Genomic DNA, 20,674 nt, shown 5'->3' on the forward strand with positions numbered 1-20,674 from the left:
AACTGCACTTCAGTTGTATAAGACTTACCCAGACAACAGGGCTCTGTCTTGGTGGACCTTGATTTCCCTAGCTGATTGTGGGATCAAGATGGAACCTATGAACTTTTCTCTTTCAATTCCCAGTAAAATGGATTTACCTATGGTAGGTATCAACACCCAACCTAACCAGAGGGCTCATGTTGCCAGTCCCCATGATACAGGAAGTCATTCACAGAACTTTGTTTCTAGTATCAGAACAAATACTGGTAGTGAGAATGTGTTTTTATAGTTAAAAGAGGGCATCCTTTCTTTCTTTTGGCCAAAAGGCCTTCTGAAATAGGCAACACACACACAACACACACACACACACACACACACACAAACACACACACACACACACACACACACACACACACACAAACGACCAGTGACCACTCTCTCTGGCTATCGAGGCCGGACTACAAGCAAAAGTGCATGATGGGAGAAGCAGTCTGGATGGTTGGGTTAAGGCGGAGGCTGCGGCATGGAGGCGGAGGGATAGTATGGTGGAGTGCTGCCTGTGGGAACATACAGAGACAAGGTGGGGAGAGGGTAGGGCAGCTGGGTGCAGTCGAGAGGTTAGAAAGAGGGGGGCTAGGAGGGCAGCGGGGGGAAGGGGGGAGAGAAAGGAGAGAAGTAAAAAGACTGTGACTGCAACTCTCCACCATTCCTATTCCCTTACCACATGGTGCTCTGCTCGTCACTGTTGATGCCACCTCCCTTTACACCAACATCCCTAATGTCATTGCTGCTCTAGAACACTGCGTTGCTCAATGCCCGATGGATTCCAAACCTACAACCTCTTTCCTGGTCAGCCTGACTGCCTCAAAGATGGCTACATCATTACATCTATCCATAACATACCTACCAACCATCAGCAATACCTCCACTTTAAAAGCTGCCACCCATTTAATAACGATAAGTCCCTTCCATATAACCTTGCCACCCATGGTCACCACAGACCCTCTCAAAATATACCCTCTCAAAATATATCAAGGGTCTCACAGAGGCCTTCACAGACCATAATTACCATTCCAGCATTGTACAGAAACCGCTCTCCTGTGCCTTACCTCTCCAATAACCCACCACCTCCTAAGGTCCCACCCTCCGGCCACAGAGCAGCACTCACCTCGTGACTCAGTACCAACCAGTATTGGACAACTGAATCATATTCTCTGCCACGATTCCAACTACCTCTTGTCATGCCCTGAAATGAGGAATGTCCTACCCACTATCCTTCCCACCCCTTCCTCAGTCGTATTCTGTTGCCCACTGAACCTGCATGATAATTCTCACCACTCCCTATTCGAACCCTGCATCCAACCCCTTGCTTCATGGCCATATCCCTATAATAGACCTATATGCAAAAACTGTCTAATACGTCCTCCATCCACTACCTACTCCAGTCTGGTCACCAGCAACACCTATCCCATCAAAGGCAGGGCTACCTGTGAAACTAATCATGCGATCTACAGGCTAAGCTGCAAATACTCTGCTGTGTCCTACATGGGCATGAAAGTAAACAAGCTGTCTGTGTGTCTGAGTGGGCACCAACACACTGTGGCCAAGAAACAACTGGAACACCTTGTTGATAAGCATACTGCTCAGTACAATATTATTCATTTCAGTAACTGTTTCACAGCCTGTGCCATCTGGATCCTCCACATCAAAACCAGCTTTTCTGAATTGAGCATGCGGGGACCCTCCCCACTGTACATTCTACATTCATTAGTCACTGTTCTTTACCCAAATATTTCCTTCCCTGTTCCTACTCCAGAATTACCCAGCCCTCATTCCACCAATACACCCACATTCCTCTTACTTCTCTCCTTTTCCGCTCCCTCAACCCTCCCCTCACATCAGCCTAACCTCCCAACTGCACCTAGCTGCCCTACCCTCTACCCATCATGTCCCTGTATGTTCCCACAAGCAGCACTTACTGTCCGCCACCCCCAACCCGCTATCCCTCCCCCTCCCTGCCCCAGCCACCTCCTTATCCACACCACCCAGGCAGCTTCTCCCATCATGCGCTGTTGCACACAGTCAGGCCTCAGCAGCCAGGAACTTAGGTTGTGTACATGTGAGTTGTGTTTGCATAAATGTGAGTATGTGTGTTGTCTAATACAGAAGAAGGCTTTATGGCCAAAAGCTTACTTGTGTGGCAGTCTTCCTGTCATACCTGTGTGCGACTTAATATTTCCTCTATATCTATCCTTTTCATAACATTGTCATTACACCATCCCGGATTTTCCATTGTTTGAAAAAAATAATTAAGATTTTTGTTTGACTCCACCACATATATTCTTAGATTCATAATTTAAATCTGATTCTTGTAACTTTATAAGTAGGCTTTCTTGGGCAAGTTTGTGTTTATCTTCAAGTGTCTGCCAGTTTAATTTCTCCAGCATCCCTGTGACACACTCCCAAGGCCCAAACAAAACTGACTATTGGTATTGCCCTCCTCTGCATATGTTCAGTATCCCCCATTAGTCCTAATGGTACAGAGCCCTCACATTTAAGCAATATTGTAGGATGGGACTCATGAATAATTTGTAAGTAACCTCCTTTAGAAACTGATCACACTTCTCTCTTATTTTACCAAGAACCAAAGTCTGCCACCTGCTTTCACTATGACTGAGCCTAAGTGATTGTTCCATTTCATATCCCTACAAATTGTTACAACAAGGTATTTGTATGAGCTGACTTATTCCAGTTGTGACTCATTTATATTATAGTAATAGGATATTACATTTTTTTGTTTTGTGAAGTGCACAATTTCACAATTTTGAACTTTTAAAGCAAATTGTCAGTCTTCTTTGCACCACTTTGAAATCTTATCAAGATCTGACTGAACTTTGCATTTTTTTTTTCTTCAAATAGTACTTGGAATAGAGAACAGCACCATTTTCAAAAAGTCTTAGGCTATTATTAATACTTTCAGCAAGATCATTAATATGCAACATGAACAGCAAGGTCCCAACACACCACCCTGGGACAAACTGGAAGTCACTTCTGTATCTGCCAATAACTCGCATCCAGTATTATGTGCTACAGCCTCCCCATCAATAAATCTTTCAATCCCGTCACAAATTTCACTTGCTAATCCATGTGGTTACACTATTAAGAGTAAGCATAGGCGTGATACTAAGTCACATGGTATTTTGAAATGGGGAAATACTGCATCTACCCGACTGTCTTGAACCATGGCTTTCAGGCTGTAATATGAGAAAACTGTGAGTTGGGTTTTACATGATTGATGTTTCCAGAATCCATGCTGGTTGGAATGGAAGAGTTCATTTTGTTTGAGATAGCTCATTATGTTTGAGCTCAGACCATGTCCTAAGATTCTACATCATGCGGATATAGGGTGGTACTTCTGTGGATGACTTACACTACACTCCTTGTTGTTAGTTGTGACCAGTGCTTTCTTCCAAATACTGGGTATGGTTTTTCTTTGAGGGATCTACAGTAGATTATGGTTAAAGGGTAGTCTAAGTTAATAGCAAATTCAGTATGGAATCTGACAGGTATTCCATTGGGACCTGGAGCTTCGTTCAGTTTTAGCTATTTCAGTTGTTTCTCAACACCACTGGCACTAATACCTACATCACTCACCTTTGCAGTGGTATTAGATTAAATTGGGCAGTAGCTCTGGAGTTTTATTTGTATGGGAACATTTTAAAGCAGACTTCAGCATAGGTGCTTTTTCTTTGCAACCCTCAGTTCTAGTCCCTGTCTTGCCTATGAATATCTGGACTCTAAGTTTGGTACCACTAACAGGCTTGACATATGACCAAAATTTCTTGCAAGTTTTTCGAGAGACCCTTCAATAATATTTTGCTATGGTAGTCACTGATGGCTTCACGAGCGGCCCTCTTAACAGTTAAATACGTTTCATTCAGCATCACCCTGTCTACAGCCCTACACTTTGTTTTACACATATTATGCAATAGTCTCTGTTCCCTTAGAAGTTTCTGTACAGTGACTTTATACCTTGGAGGGTCTGTCCAATCATGAACTGTGCTGTTAGGCACATATCTATCAAATGCATGGTCAACTATTCTTCTAACATGTTCCTCTACACAGCTAGATATTTCAGGTTCCTTATTCCTGCCTCTTTATTCAGTTTACTGAACACATAAATCCTTCTACCTGTTTTAGTTGTCCTTTGCACTTTGGTAATCATAGTTGGTATAACTGCCTGGTACCACTGTTAGTTCTGATACCAGTTTCTATGTGATCATACTCATATAGGTCAGGTCAGTTTGTTGCTATTACATCCAGTACATTTCCAACATGAGCACACTTCCAAATAAACTGTTCTAGGTAATTAAGGTCAAGGTTAGAATATCAACAATTCAGAAAAAGATAGGTTGCTACTCACCATGAAGATGACACATTGAGTTGCAGACAGGCACAACAAAAAGACTGTTGTATACTAACCTTTCGGCCAAAGCCTTCTTTAGAAACAAAAAACATACATGCATTCACAAAAGTTACCACATCTCACACAAATATGACCACTATCTCTAACCTTTCCAATGAGAATACAGTTGAAATTTGTCAAATTGAAGAACTATCCAGAGTGTGGCAAGAAAGAGGGACTGATAGTACGTACGGGTGGGGGAAGGGGAATCAGTGGAGATTGGCGGAGCATGCAGGACTAAAGGTGACAGGACAAGGCTGCCAGGTGCAGTATCAGGAGGCTGGGGGAGGGAGGAGGGCTGAGAAAGGGCTGCGGAAAAGAGAGGAGCAGAGAAGGGGACGAGACCAGTGACTGCATTGGCAGAGAGCAGTGCACAATGAGGTTGAGGTGATGTGAAATGGGAGCAGGTGGTAGGACGAGGGGGCAGAAACAATTGGGTGGAGGGTATGGGGGCAGTAGTTTACCACAGATTGAGCCTGGGATGATTTTGGGAGCATAGAATGGGTTTACAACTCCCATATGTGCAGTTCAGTAAAATTGCTGGTGGAGGGGAGAACACATATGGACCACGTTGTGAAGCTGCTATTGAAATCAAGCATATTATGTTCAGTTGTACACTCCTGGAAATTGAAATAAGAACACCGTGAATTCATTGTCCCAGGAAGGGGAAACTTTATTGACACATTCCTGGGGTCAGATACATCACATGATCACACTGACAGAACCACAGGCACATAGACACAGGCAACAGAGCATGCACAATGTCGGCACTAGTACAGTGTATATCCACCTTTCGCAGCAATGCAGGCTGCTATTCTCCCATGGAGACGATCGTAGAGATGCTGGATGTAGTCCTGTGGAACGGCTTGCCATGCCATTTCCACCTGGCGCCTCAGTTGGACCAGCGTTCGTGCTGGACGTGCAGACCGCGTGAGACGACGCTTCATCCAGTCCCAAACATGCTCAATGGGGGACAGATCCGGAGATCTTGCTGGCCAGGGTAGTTGACTTACACCTTCTAGAGCACGTTGGGTGGCACGGGATACATGCGGACGTGCATTGTCCTGTTGGAACAGCAAGTTCCCTTGCCGGTCTAGGAATGGTAGAACGATGGGTTCGATGACGGTTTGGATGTACCGTGCACTATTCAGTGTCCCCTCGACGATCACCAGTGGTGTACGGCCAGTGTAGGAGATCGCTCCCCACACCATGATGCCGGGTGTTGGCCCTGTGTGCCTCGGTCGTATGCAGTCCTGATTGTGGCGCTCACCTGCACGGCGCCAAACACGCATACGACCATCATTGGCACCAAGGCAGAAGCGACTCTCATCGCTGAAGACGACACGTCTCCATTCGTCCCTCCATTCACGCCTGTCGCGACACCACTGGAGGCGGGCTGCACGATGTTGGGGCGTGAGCGGAAGACGGCCTAACGGTGTGTGGGACCGTAGCCCAGCTTCATGGAGACGGTTGCGAATGGTCCTCGCCGATACCCCAGGAGCAACAGTGTCCCTAATTTGCTGGGAAGTGGCGGTGCGGTCCCCTACGGCACTGCGTAGGATCCTACGGTCTTGGCGCGCATCCGTGCGTCGCTGCGGTCCGGTCCCAGGTCGACGGGCACGTGCACCTTCCGCCGACCACTGGCGACAACATCGATGTACTGTGGAGACCTCACGCCCCACGTGTTGAGCAATTCGGCGGTACGTCCACCCGGCCTCCCGCATGCCCACTATACGCCCTCGCTCAAAGTCCGTCAACTGCACATGCGGTTCACGTCCACGCTGTCGCGGCATGCTACCAGTGTTAAAGACTGCGATGGAGCTCCGTTTGCCACGGCAAACTGGCTGACACTGACGGCGGCGGTGCACAAATGCTGCGCAGCTAGCGCCATTCGACGGCCAACACCGCGGTTCCTGGTGTGTCCACTGTGCCGTGCGTGTGATCATTGCTTGTACAGCCCTCTCGCAGTGTCCGGAGCAAGTATGGTGGGTCTGACACACCGGTGTCAATGTGTTCTTTTTTCCATTTCCAGGAGTGTATGTTGTGCCACAGGGTGGTTCACTTTTGTCTTCACCATAGTTTGGCAATGAGCATTCATCCTAGTGAACAGCTGATTGGTAGTCATACCAATACAAAAAAGCTGGGCAATGATTGCAGCAGAGCTGGTATATGACATGACTGTTTTCATAGGTGACCTGGCATCTACTGGGGTAGGATACGCCTGTGACAGGACAATGGAACACTACTTTAGGAGGCATGGGAAGGATCTTTGATAGGATGTCACTCATTTCAGGGCATGATGATAGATCATCAAAACCCCGATGAAGAATGTCCTTCAGTTGTTCCAGTCCAGGATGGTACTGGGTGACGAAGGTTGCACGCCTTTGTGTCTGGTTCTTGGGGTTGGTGGAGGAGTTGGGATTTGTGGACATATGGCACAGCAAATCTGTTTACAGCCTAGGTCTGAGAGCAATGTCTGTCTGTGAAGGCCTTCATAGGACCTGCAGCATAGTGGGCAAGGGAGTTATTGTCATTGCAGATTCACCACTCCTGGGTGGTCATGCTTTATTGGACGGCTTTTTGGTGTGGAAGGGATGGCAGCTCCCAAAGCACAGGTACATTTGGTGGTTGGTGGGTTTAATGTGGGCAGAGGAATGGATGAAGCTGTGAGAAAGGAGGAGGTCAACAGCAAGTTGGCATGCCGGGATGAGGAGGTGTTGACATTGTGAAGGAATGAGGGAGGAGTGCCTTATCCCTGTGTCCAGATCATGAAGATATCAACAGTGAACTGAACCAGACCATGGATATTGGGTTTTAGGAGGCTGGCTAGGTTTTCTCCAGATGACCTATAAACAAGTTGCCATAGTAGGGCCCCATGTGGATGCTTATGGCTGTACCATAGGTTTCTTTTTTTTTTTTTTTTTTTTTTGTGCCTTCCTTTCAAAAGAAAAGTTTTTGTGCATTACAGTAAAGTTGGTAAGGTGAATGAGAAATGACACAGTGGATTTGAACTCTGAAGGATGTTGGGAGAGGTAGTGTTCAGTTATGGCAAGACAATGTGCCTGAGGGATATTGGTGTATAGGGAAGTGGCATCGACAGTGATGAGTGGGGATTCGGGAGGTAAAGGGTACAGATGGTGGGAAATTGGTAAAGGAAGTGGAGTGAAGGCCAAAATCTATTTTTTTTGGGGGGGGGGGGGGGGGGGGGAGTGGTGTACAATAACCATATGGGATGGGATCACTCAGACAGAGTTTATAGGTGGAGGAGTCAGACCATTGGTAGTCTCTGTGATTCATAATGACAGTGGTGGAAGGGATTTGGGGAAGTGGGGAAGAATGGTAGGGCCAAGTTTGAGATAAGGATTTCCTGGAAGGTGACAGGAAGTGGTTATGTGGGAGGGGGAGTAGGCCTGTGACAAGTCCAGCATGTTTACATTCGGGTGGAGGGCTGAAGGTGAGGCTTTTGTATAGGACTGAAATTTATGTGGGGATGAGGACTTCGGTGGAAAGGCAACAGTGTTCTGGGTTTGTTTCAGCTCTGGATTTGGTGGAGTGTTGGCAGGGAGTTTTGGGGGATGTGCCATGTTGGGAAGGTCAATGAGGCAGGGTCTGGATGCTATGCGGGGTTCTCAAGGAGGAACACTGTGGATAGGACAGGGGTCGGATAGTGTTACTCCAAGATGGCAATAGGATGGCAGCAGGTTGTGTAACTTAATGGAGGTGGTGTCTGGAATGCTCTTCCAGGTGCTGGATAGCAAGGAATTGAATTTCAGAGATGTAATTTATATAATAAGGATTCCACAGTAGCTGTACCTTGCAGAGGGGGTAGAAGTGGTTCTGGGATGCCTGTGCCATGGAGAAGTGCTTTTGCAGTACCTGATTTGTGATGGACAGGGACTGGTGGAGCATGAAAAGGTGAAGGTCATTATGAATGGAGAGGTGAGATCCGGAGAAAGGAATTTTTGTGGTTAGACCGATGGGGAGGATTCCATGGTTTAGGCAGCATTTAAGGAACAAGATGTGGGATTGGGTTCTAGCCAGGGAAAGGGATATTTGTTTGAACTGGTGTAGAAAGATGGAGGAGGGTTCCAGTGTGGTGGGGATGACGTGGGGAAAATGGGAAATGATGTAGGAAATGGGCAGATGAAGACAGTAGGTGGTTGTGAGGGGAACAGGACAACAGAAAAAGATATGTATAAATATGTACAGACATTCATGAATGCATAAAAATACACACAAATATGTAAAAATACCCACAAATACGTAAGAGTATGCACAAATATGTCAAAATATGTAAGTATACACACAAATAAATGTGGAAAAACTTATAAAATGTAGGAAAAAAGGACACACCAGATGAAGTATGGGAATATTCGTGTGTTTTGAAAAGGGAAGAGAGAGAGGGGAGGGAGGATGTGGGATTCAGAAGTTTGTGTAACATGGGTGGGTGTGGAAAATAAAATGAGAATATACATGAGGATGAGCAAGGAAATGGGTTCAATAGCAGTAATTAATTATCACAAAGAATTTCCCCCATGAGAATAGAAGCTAAACCAGCAATCCACGCAGTGATGTAGCCATGTATTGTGAATGGACAAGACTGTTGATACAGTGTGGCTCGTATGTCAGATTGTGCACAGTTTGGAAAACGGTGAAAATAACACAGGAAAGATGAGGAAGAATGAACAGTGAGGAGCATAACACTTTAGAGAATTGCAACAAAGGAAAACATCACAAGATTGTGAGATGCAAGAAAAGACATTGGTAAAAATCAAACAGTGGAATGTCCAAATTGGAGTATCAACAGTTATGAAAAGGATAGGTTGTTACTCACTGTAAAGATGACAGGCTGAGCTGCAGACAGACCCAGTGAAAAGACTGTTATGCACTAATATTTCGGAGTAAGCCTTCTTCAGAAAAGGAGAGAAACACTTGTATTCACAGAAGCAAGCATAGCTCACACACACGTGACCACTATATCTACCCACTCCAACCAAAACACAACTGAAACACATCAAATGCAGGCATGGGAAATCTGTTTGTAGGTTAGGTCTGGGGGATGGTGCCTATCTGTGAATGCCTTTGTGAGATTATCAACATATTTGGCAAGTGAGTTCTTGTCACTGCATATATGGTATCCACAGGTGGCTAGGCTATACAGGAGGTTTTTTTTTATGTGCAAGGGATTTTAGCTGTCAAACTGTAGGTACTGAAACTGCAGTGAAAAGAACTCCCTTGCCCAGTGTGCTGAAGGTCTCACAAAGGCCATCACAGACAGGACCTAAGACCTAGTTCACTAACGGATTTTTGGTGCCTCCAGTGCTGACAGTGTCTTTGGGGAACTTGTGTATTAGTAAACTTAGGTTTTCACTAAAGTTTTTAGTCACATCTGGAGTTGAGCCTGATGACCAATTGAAAAATCTTTTTGTAAGTTCAGCTTATCAATATGATACATGAACAACAGACTCCCCTGAAGCATAATGAAACTACAGCTTTGTCTGGTGGTGGCTCTTCATTTTACATATCACAGTACACACTACATATAAAAATACTCAGACTAGTCACAAATCAAAGAAATATTGTGTTTCAGACATTATACATTATGTTAAAGATGTGTCCCTAAAGCCATGACACATATTATTTGAAAAATATTTATTAGCTATTTCTGTACAACAGGTTACTATTCTTCAAAGTACTCTCCATGACCATTTACACTCTTTTCCACTGACTGTCCTACACCCCTACACCTCCTTGGTGAGCAAGATGGGAGTTTCCTTTAAAGCTATAGACACAGTCACTTGAATAACCTCAGTGCTGTTAAAATGGTATCATTTGGGTATGTTCGTGACTGTGCAGAACAGAAAAATATTGTCCCAAGTCAGATCAGAAGTGCAGGTGGCTGCTGCAGTGTTCCCTTGTTATGCTTTGCCACGAACTCACCGATGTAGGAAGACATGCAGCTGGGTGCATTCTCGAAATGCAGCAGCCAAGTAGAGGCAATGTCCCTTCGTACATGAATGAGTCTTTTCTGCCATATTTCTTTGAGGTTCATTCAAATGAAACCTGGTCAGTGCATCTACCTTTGCCTTACACGCAAGGTGGCACCACCTAACTGCGGGTATGGTGGTGCCATCTATTGAAAGAGAGACTGACGTGTGCGCACCATTTGATGTTGCATAGTGCTAGTGTGGTTTCACGCCAAAGATAAGGTGGTCACAAAAGCTATCGTCCACTACTGAAAGTGCAGGTGAGTAAGCAGGAACAATGAGCAGTGATTCAATTTTTGGCGGCAGAGGGAGTTGGAGGCTGTGAAATGTATCGACGGATGAAGGCTGTGTATGGTGAGCACAGTCTGAGTTGTTCAAGTGTTGTGGAATGGCGCAAATGATTCCTTGAGGGGCACAAGTCACTGGAAGACGATGCTCATCCTGGACAGGCCCATAGTGTCACCACACCAGAAATGGTAGCAGAAGTGAATTTTTAGTCTTGGACAACCACAGAATCACCATGGACAAGATCCATCAGTTGCTGGGTATTAACATGGGAACTGCCCACACCATAATGCATCAACGCTTGAACTTTTCAAAAATCTCTGTGCCGTGTATTCACCACCAACTGACAGCCAAACAGCATAATACTTGAATGGCACTGTCTTCAAGTCATCTGCAACATTTTCATGAGGAGGAATACGGCTTTCTGTCATGTATTGTCACAGGTGACTAAACTTGGTGTCACCATTTTGAACAGGAAACCAAGCGTCAGAGCAAGCAGTGGAAACATGTGACTTCACCATCTCCAAAGAAATCAAAGGCCGTGCACATCAGTTCTGGTAAGGTCATGATGTCCTTCTTTTTTGACCACAAGGGCACACTGCTTGTTGAGTTCCTGGAAGGGGAATCACCATCAATGCCCAGCATTATCAAGCCACTTTACAGAACCCTAGACGAGCCATCAAGTCGAAACGCTAAGGCATGTTGTCCAAAGGCATTATCCTCATGCATGATAATGCCCGCCCACACACAGCCAATGTGGTGAAGACAACATTGCAGCAGTTTTGGTGGGAAATGCTGGAACATACACAGTACTGTCCTGACCTTTCACTGCGTGACTGTCATGTGTTTAGACCTCTAAAACAAGCTATTCGCAGACATCAATTCGCAACAGATGATGAAGTGTGTGACTGGGTTCAGGCCTGGATCTGACAGCAGCCTACTAGCTTCTTCAAGAATGGAATTGGCAATGGGATAAATGTGCCAACAGTTTTGACGACTATTTTTGAGTATGTGTACTGTGTAGAACTACATTTTTGAGACAGTAAAATCGTTACTGTTACTTTACACTAGTGACTGGGTTTCATTTGAATGCCTCTTATAGAACACTCATATAGTAGGCAGCATACATATAGCATTGTAAGAGATGAACTGTCAAATTACTGTCACATCGAAACTTACTGGCAGATTAAAACTATGTGCCGGACCGAGACTCAAACTCGGGACCTTGAGGTACAAAGTTTTTACAAACCGTACCCTTGTAATCAGGAAAGACAATCAACATTCTTTTCAATTTGGATTTACTCATCCTTGCCTTCTTCTGTTTTGGCGATGCCAGGATGTACCATTCAGCACTTTGGCACTTTGACTATGGGTTGTATTGAAAAGTGCACGTTTCATCACCTGTGATAACATTGTTCATTTAATCCAGTTCATTTTCCACAAATTCCTTTTGTCCACTTGTGATCAACACTTGATTGATCTTTTGCTCCTCCATCAACAGTTTGTGGACCAGCTTAGTGCACACTTTCCTCATGTTCAATTCTTCTGTAATTATGTGATGCATGACAGTTTTCAGAATGTTTAGTGCGTGAACTAACAGCTGAACACTCTGTCAACAGTCAGAATTCAACAACCAATGGAGATGAGTCACATTTTCATCAATTTGGCTTGGTGATGGCTACCCACTCATTCCTGGTGCAGCTTAAACTTTCTCATCCACTTCATAACTTGCACATACAAAAGAATTAATTCCTCTCAACACTGTTTAAGCAGTTAATGAGTTTCTGAAACTTTTTGTTGAACTTTATGCAGATCTTGATTACCCAGCATTGCTCAAAAGTATCAACCATGACATGGTCTCCAAGTAGGGGTTTAACTAATCAGTGATCATGATGCCATGGATGCTCAGAGCAGACTGACATAGGGTGTGCTACAAAGCTGTGGGTCATCCCACCCAACTCAAACATGCTGTGACCTATGAAGGCACAGCAAAAAAATATATTTCATGACTTCTGGGGCACACCTTGTAACATTTTTTTCAGAATCTAGAAGTGCTCAAAATGAGCAGCTAATAATTGTGCTAGGTAACTCAGACTTCGACAGTTTTGTAAAATGGAAATTAGCGTATGGCATCATTGGCCGGGAGGCTCCATCCAGGGAAGTTCGGCTGCCAAGTGCAAGTCTTATTTCAGTCGATGCCACATTGGGTGACTTGCATGCCGGTGATGAGGATGAAATGATGATGAGAACAACACAATACTCAGTCCCCGAGGGGAGGAAATCTCCAAGCCGGCCAGAAATCAAATGCTGGCACGGGGAGCGAGCATCTTACCACCCAGCTAAGCAGGTGGACAGTTCTTTTAAATAAAGATTTATGTGTGTGTGTGTGTGTGTGTATGTGTGTGTCAAAAATGGTGTTTTATTTGCTAAGTCATTTTATTCATCTAACACAATGTTAACAAAGTCATTGTAACTGTAATTATTAATGTTTGAGTAATTATTGCACTGCATAAATAACTTTTAATATACCTAGGTTCGATGGGGAGAAGACATGCCAGATGGAGAAATGAATTTTTTCTCAGTGTCAGCTGATGGGCATGTGTTTAGTTGGGTTCTTGGGCAGAGTGGTTTATCACAAACAGTTGTTATTCCACTGGTACTGGCAAAAGAACCAATACCTGGGCCACAAGGAACTTCAACAAGCCTTACAGGTAGGCAACATCCTTTTTCAAAAGCTAACAATGTTCTCTTTTGCAATTATAAATACTTAGGTTAAATCATTTACTTGGTAAATCAAGCATCATCATCAGAGATCAAGCTACTGCAGCATCTTGTATATTATCAGGATAGCTATTTAGTTTGTGTTCACCTAATCTGATACATTATTATTATAAACATATTGGTATTCAAAACCTTGTTTGTAATTACAACAATACGTGTAATAACTACATGATAATAAGCTTATATACACAATGCTTAAATTAGCATTTGAAAACAACAAAACTGTTTGTAATAATTATTTCTGTGGTAACCTCATACTTATCAGTGAATTACAAATACCAGTCTAATAGAAAATACTATAATACATGGATTACCTGTTCATTTTTGTCTTGGGATCTTCAGCTGAAGTGATTAAACAAACATCAGCCAATGATCTTGAGACAAAAGCTGACAGGCAATGTGTCAACAAGTGACTATGAAGGCCTCAACAGTTTTGTATTGTAATTTCATTTTTTAACATGGTTTCACTGTTTCTAAAGCATTTAAGCTGTGGAGAAAGTGAGATGTAGTTTTCAGCACAAGCATACTCAATACATAATTAGACAAATTACACTTTTTAAATTATTAGAGTAGATGCACCAAATAGCAGCTTATAATAAGTAATCTTTATTTATGACTGACTGTCTAGTCATTATCACCATTTTCAAGTATATCTTGATTGATGTGACATCAATATTATGTCGTTAGTGGACTGTCTTGTAACTGACACTGTCTTAATAAGATGGTAAGTGACATCAATATGTTGAAAATAAAATGTTAATTATGATGTGACAGTAGAATGAGATTTTCACTCTGCAGCGGAGTGTGCGCTGATATGAAACTTCCTGGCAGATTAAAACTGTGTGCCGGACCGAGACTCAAACTCGGGACCTTTGCCTTTCGCGGGCAAGCGCTCTACCATCTGAGCTACCCAAGCACGACTCATGCCCCATCCTCACAGCTTTACTTCTGCCAGTACCTCGTCTCCTACCTTCCAAACTTTACAGAAGCTCTCCTGCGAACCTCGCAGAACTCATTCTGGAAACATCCCCCAGGCTGTGGCTAAGCCATTTCTCCGCAGTATCCTTTCTTTCATGTGTGCTAGTTCTGCAAGGTTCACAGGAGAGCTTCTGTAAAGTTTGGAAGGTAGGAGACGGGGTACTGGCAGAAGTAAAGTTGTGAGGACATGGCGTGAGTCATGCTTGGGTAGCTCAGATGGTAGAGCGCTTGCCTGCGAAAGGCAAAGGTCCCAAGTTCGAGTCTTGGTCCGGCACACAGTTTTAATCTGCCAGGAAGTTTCATATCAGCGCCCACTCCACTGCAGAGTGAAAAATCTCATTCTGGAAACATCCCCCAGGCTGTGGCTTTGCCCGCAAAAGGCAAAGGTCCCGAGTTTGAGTCTCAGTCCGGCACACAGTTTTAATCTGCCAGGAAGTTTCGATGTGACAGTAATTTGACAGTTCATCTCTTACAATGCTACATGTATATATACTTTTTAAATTTGCAGTGGCTGTCATTTTTGTGTCTGTTGTCAAGCACATAGATTCTGTACTGCTCTCATAAAGAGAACTGTTCTTTATAATAAACCACATAAGAGAATAATATGTATTTGAAAGCTGTGGTAGGTATCCGTAACTGCTTGAAAATTTTTCTCAATGTGAGGTAGTATTCTTAGTGTAAAAAGCTGTGGTAGGTATCTGTAACTGCTTGAAAATTGTTCTTAATGTGAGGTAGCATTCTTAGTGTAAAAAGCAGTCGAGTTCAAGCTCTTCATTGTCTGGTGCATTATTAGGTGGCATTCTAAATGAAGACTGGAGAACTAAATAAAGGGGTGAGTGCCTGAAATATCACATACCCTAAGTGTGTTTTTTTATGAAGCTGGAATCTCAATAAATATTACAAATAGCTATATTACTTCATAAAAAAATTAATTATGTATTTTAGCCTTAGACCACACATAGACAGTATGCCTGGTCTGTGTATCTTACTTTAGTTTCCTGGAATCAATTATCTTCTTATTCTTTCATCCATGAAAATGTTCTGCTGAGTTTAAAACATTTGAAAAGGCAGTTTTCAAAAATTTGTTCCTAATTCTGCATACTCCAATTCATAGTATAATTTACCAGGCAAAATTAAGAGCATTATTATTGTAGTTTACATTTTAGCCCATATACCAGTTGTAAAATTTTGATGTTTCTGTGGTATGTGGTGTGAGTTGTATTTAAAGACAAGCACACACACGCTGTAATAGTTTTATTGAAAACTGTTTCAAGGGAACATACATATGTAGGGAGGGAAGCGTGGAGGGTAAAAATCATAGAGGGAAACCAAGAGATGAATACACTAAGTAGATTCAGAAGGATGTAGGTTGCAGTAGTTATTCGGAGCTGAAGAGGCTTGCATAGGATAGAGTAGCATGGAGAGCTGCATCAAACCAGTCTCTGGACTGAAGACCAGAACAATAACAACAACAATATATTTTGACTAAAAACAGAAACTGTAATAAAGGTAGCTAGGTATTATCTGTTATTCATTTTAGTCATAATATTAACTGGTACTTATAGCATAGTCATATAGGCCCCTACATACATGCTGCATGTTTATATCTTATTAAATTATTAAAGAAATGTGAATTAAAATCATTGAAGATAAAATGAAGAGCATCTCACCCAGTTTTGTCTGTTGAAATTGTTCAAGTATTTTTCTTGGCAAAGCATGAAGGTGGCATCCATTGTGTCCATATCCATATCAAAATCATCTTCTGAGATGACTAGTGGTTCTTCTTCAAAATCATTAATGCTTTAAGAAGCTGAAGCCTTGAAATGTGTTCCTGTAACTTGCTTACAATTTTCAGTGGCAGGCTTCTTGTGAGTGCCATGTGTAGTGGCCCTCCAAACTCCAGGATGGAAAATATCAGTAAAATGATTTTCCATCCTTGAGTAAAGTCACTATTTTTCTCATTGGTCAGTTTTAGTAAGTGTTCTTTGATTTGGTGTGTAAAGTCATCTTTATACCAAAGATTTTTTCGAGAAGTTTACATGATATGAAAAAAAGTTTGTGGTCATAAAGTTTTCTGTGGCAGATGGATTGAAAAATTAGAAATGCTGTTGAGAAGGCTCTGAGTTATAACCTTATAATCAATCTTGTGCACCAGAGACCAATTCTTAATCTCTATGATGGGAATGTTGTCTAAATGATGTGAAGTAAGTGAAAACATGAAAACATAACAAATCTCAAAATAAGCCACAAACTTCAGAAAAGAAAAATGATACATAAATTCTATCAAAAATATCATGTATTTGTCTCAGATAAGTCAAAATTATAAGATAATCTAATCTTGAGAAATTTAGACAAAAATATTAAATAAATTGTCACAAGAAGTTTGTTATGAAATTGTACAAGTACAGTTATACGAATTTTAATGACAGTTTCAGCAGATTAAGAAATGTAATTACTGAAATATTATAGACGTGTGATTCTTGAGTTTCTCCCGGCGTATTTGATAGTCAAAATATCCACGGGTGTGCTGCCGGTCTATAGTGTCCAACAGGCACAATATTTCGGCGATCATACATGTCGCCATCATCAGGTGAACTGACGGACTGAGCTCCTGTGAACGTGCCGGCACGGAGATCCGTACGCTATGGCTGCTCAGAGGGAACTGGGTTCGGTCGCGGCGGCGGCCGATTTAAATACCCTCCGCCCGCGGCGCGCTCCCTCCGCCGTCCGCGCCCCACGCCACGGTCGCCCGGTGGAACAGATTGCGACGGCGTCTGAGATGACGTCGGAGTGATGGCTCTGTCCGCCGTGGTCGTCACAACTATACGTTTGCTCGATTTACTCTTGATTAACCCGATTGCTGGTTCCCAAGCCTTGCTAAGATCATAGCCACAGTCACGGTTTATGAGGTGGTCATTGGTGCAAATTTCGATGGCCTCTCTAACAACGCTGTCCCAGTATCTCGACGTCTGTACCAGAATCCTCGTGCGGTCATATTCCATGGCGTGATTTTCCGACAAACAATGTTCAGCGACCGCCGACTTGCTCGGATACATCAGGCGAGTGTGCCTCTGGTGTTCATGGCATCGATCCTCGACGGTACGCATCGTCTGACCAATATACGACTTGCCACATTGACACGGAATCTGGTACACGCCGGCCTTCCTCAAACCGAGGTCATCTTTGGCGCTCCCCACCAGTGCACGAGTTTTATTTGGAGGACAAAACACAGTTCCGACCCGGTGTTTCTTCAGAATGCGAGCGATTTTCCCCGAGAGTGCTCCTGTATATGGAATAAATGCAGTGCCTCCCTCCTCCCTCACGTGCCGTGCCGGCACGTTCACAGGAGCTCAGTCCGTCAGTTCACCTGATGATGGCGACATGTATGATCGCCGAAATATTGTGCCCGTTGGACACTATAGACCGGCAGCACACCCGTGGATATTTTGACTATCAAATACGCCGGGAGAAACTCAAGAATCACATCATACACCTTTACGGGGAGGAGATGTATCGCAGCATGAAGAAATTTGAAAAGTTGCGCCACCGTAGATGTCGTTTGCTAAGTACTCTTGCCTTTCTAAAGAGATGTCGTTCCGAGAATGTTGTTCCAAATTTTGCTAAGGTTATGCATCACATCGATTCTGCAGCAGCTAAGAGAATCAAGAAACGAGCCAGCCTCGCATTGGTACGTGAGAGAGTGCAATTCACCCGCCGGAGCCTTGAGTTTATCTCACAGGAATTACTCAAACTACATTTGCAACTGGCTAGTAAGTTTACTTCTTGTTCCTGGGATTGGATTGATGGTGTCACCTGGGTGTCAGCTGATTCCGCCCATAAGAAGGCTACGGGATGTCAAACAGCTAAGTTCTCACATCTCCTTGACAAACCATCTCTGCAGGCTCTGTGCAAGACTGTCATCAATTTGAGTGGCATGGTGTTGAGTGATGATGCAGTCTCGGTTTTGCAGAAAGGTCTCAACTTCGCTCCCACCCCCAAGTTCACTCCAGTCGCAGAAATTGTTAGTGCTGTTGAACAGGTTGCAGCTCGACTTCCGCCAGAATCAGCCGAGGAAATACGTCGTGAAACTTGTCGTGCGTTGACGAAATCCAAACCGATGAAGTCAAATATCAGCAGTAAAGAGAGGGCGGCCATTCGTGATCTGAGGGAGCGCTCTGAAATTGTTGTCTTACCGGCTGACAAAGGCAATGCTACAGTTGTTGTCTCCCATAAGGACTACACTGATAAGATGCAGAGCCTGCTAAATGACGATTCCTACCAGAAGATCAGCGTTGATCCTACAAAGAAGGTGGAGAACAAGACGAGGGCGCTTCTCAAGGATGCAGATTTACCGGAGGGTGACGCTAAGAAATTGTTACCCCAAGGTCCGGTACCGCCTAGACTATATGGACTCCCGAAGGTTCACAAAGAGGGGATACCATTACGCCCCATTGTCAGCAACATCAGGGCACCTACATATTTGCTGGCCAAATACCTGACGGGAATATTAAGTCCTTATGTGGGTAAATGCCCTCATCACATCCGTAATTCCGTGGATTTTGTTAAACGCCTTGACAGCTTCAGGTTGGATGAGTCAGATATCATGGTGAGTTTTGACGTCGTTTCCTTGTTTACGAGGGTACCCCTGCGAGAGTCACTAGAATTGATTAGTCAGAAGTTTGACGAGAAGACCACTGAACTTTTTAGGCATGTCTTGACTTCCACGTATTTTCTTTTTAATGGAGAATACTACGAACAAACGGAGGGAGTCGCCATGGGTAGCCCACTCTCACCGGTGGTAGCGAATTTGTACATGGAGAACTTCGAGGAGGAAGCCCTGTCGTCATCCGTATGGAAACCTACTTGCTTTTTCCGTTACGTGGACGACACGTTCGTCATCTGGCCACATGGTATGGATAAACTCCTTGACTTCCTTACACATCTAAACTCCATACACCCCAACATCAAATTCACTATGGAGACTGAAACGGAGGGTAAATTACCTTTCCTTGACGTCTTGGTCAAGAGAAGGGCTGACGGCACCCTAGGTCATGGGGTGTATCGGAAGACTACGCACACTGATCTGTATTTGCACGCAGACAGCTGCCACCACCCTTCACAGAGGAATGGGGTACTTAAAACTCTAGTACATAGGGCGCGCACTATCTCTGACGCAGAGAGTCTACCCCAGGAATTGGAACATCTGAGAACTGTATTTCGGAAAAATGGGTACTCAGAGTGGCAGATTCAACGTGCTCTCCGCCCAACCACTGCAGCACAACCTCTTGAGATGGATGAAGTCACGAGGGAGGAGGGAGGCACTGCATTTATTCCATATACAGGAGCACTCTCGGGGAAAATCGCTCGCATTCTGAAGAAACACCGGGTCGGAACTGTAGTTTGTCCTCCAAATAAAACTCGTGCACTGGTGGGGAGCGCCAAAGATGACCTCGGTTTGAGGAAGGCCGGCGTGTACCAGATTCCGTGTCAATGTGGCAAGTCGTATATTGGTCAGACGATGCGTACCGTCGAGGATCGATGCCGTGAACACCAGAGGCACACTCGCCTGATGTATCCGAGCAAGTCGGCGGTCGCTGAACATTGTTTGTCGGAAAATCACGCCATGGAATATGACCGCACGAGGATTCTGGTACAGACGTCGAGATACTGGGACAGCGTTGTTAGAGAGGCCATCGAAATTTGCACCAATGACCACCTCATAAACCGTGACTGTGGCTATGATCTTAGCAAGGCTTGGGAACCAGCAATCGGGTTAATCAAGAGTAAATCGAGCAAACGTATAGTTGTGACGACCACGGCGGACAGAGCCATCACTCCGACGTCATCTCAGACGCCGTCGCAATCTGTTCCACCGGGCGACCGTGGCGTGGGGCGCGGACGGCGGAGGGAGCGCGCCGCGGGCGGAGGGTATTTAAATCGGCCGCCGCCGCGACCGAACCCAGTTCCCTCTGAGCAGCCATAGCGTACGGATCTCCGTGCCGGCACGTTCACAGGAGCTCAGTCCGTCAGTTCACCTGATGATGGCGACATGTATGATCGCCGAAATATTGTGCCCGTTGGACACTATAGACCGGCAGCACACCCGTGGATATTTTGATTATAGATGTGTTTGTGGCTGTGACTGCATGGCCCACCTGTGTGACAGGTGTGTATGTGGGGGGGGGGGGGGGGGGGGGGG

The 20,674-nt window shown here is 44.4% G+C and overlaps 1 protein-coding gene across 1 annotated transcript in view; it reads left to right on the plus strand.

Moving 5' to 3' along the window:
- The window catches only part of LOC126484965 (dynein intermediate chain 2, ciliary), a 271,700-nt gene that overhangs the window by 191,609 nt on the left and 59,417 nt on the right, over positions 1-20,674 (plus strand). Inside the window, exon 8 of the mRNA XM_050108567.1 lies at positions 13,250-13,427. Within this exon, the coding sequence (XP_049964524.1) occupies positions 13,250-13,427 (178 nt within the window). The remainder of the gene's footprint in view (positions 1-13,249; positions 13,428-20,674) is intronic.

The sequence above is a fragment of the Schistocerca serialis genome, chromosome 6, assembly GCF_023864345.2.
Source record: "Schistocerca serialis cubense isolate TAMUIC-IGC-003099 chromosome 6, iqSchSeri2.2, whole genome shotgun sequence".
Taxonomy (NCBI): Eukaryota; Metazoa; Arthropoda; class Insecta; order Orthoptera; family Acrididae; genus Schistocerca; species Schistocerca serialis.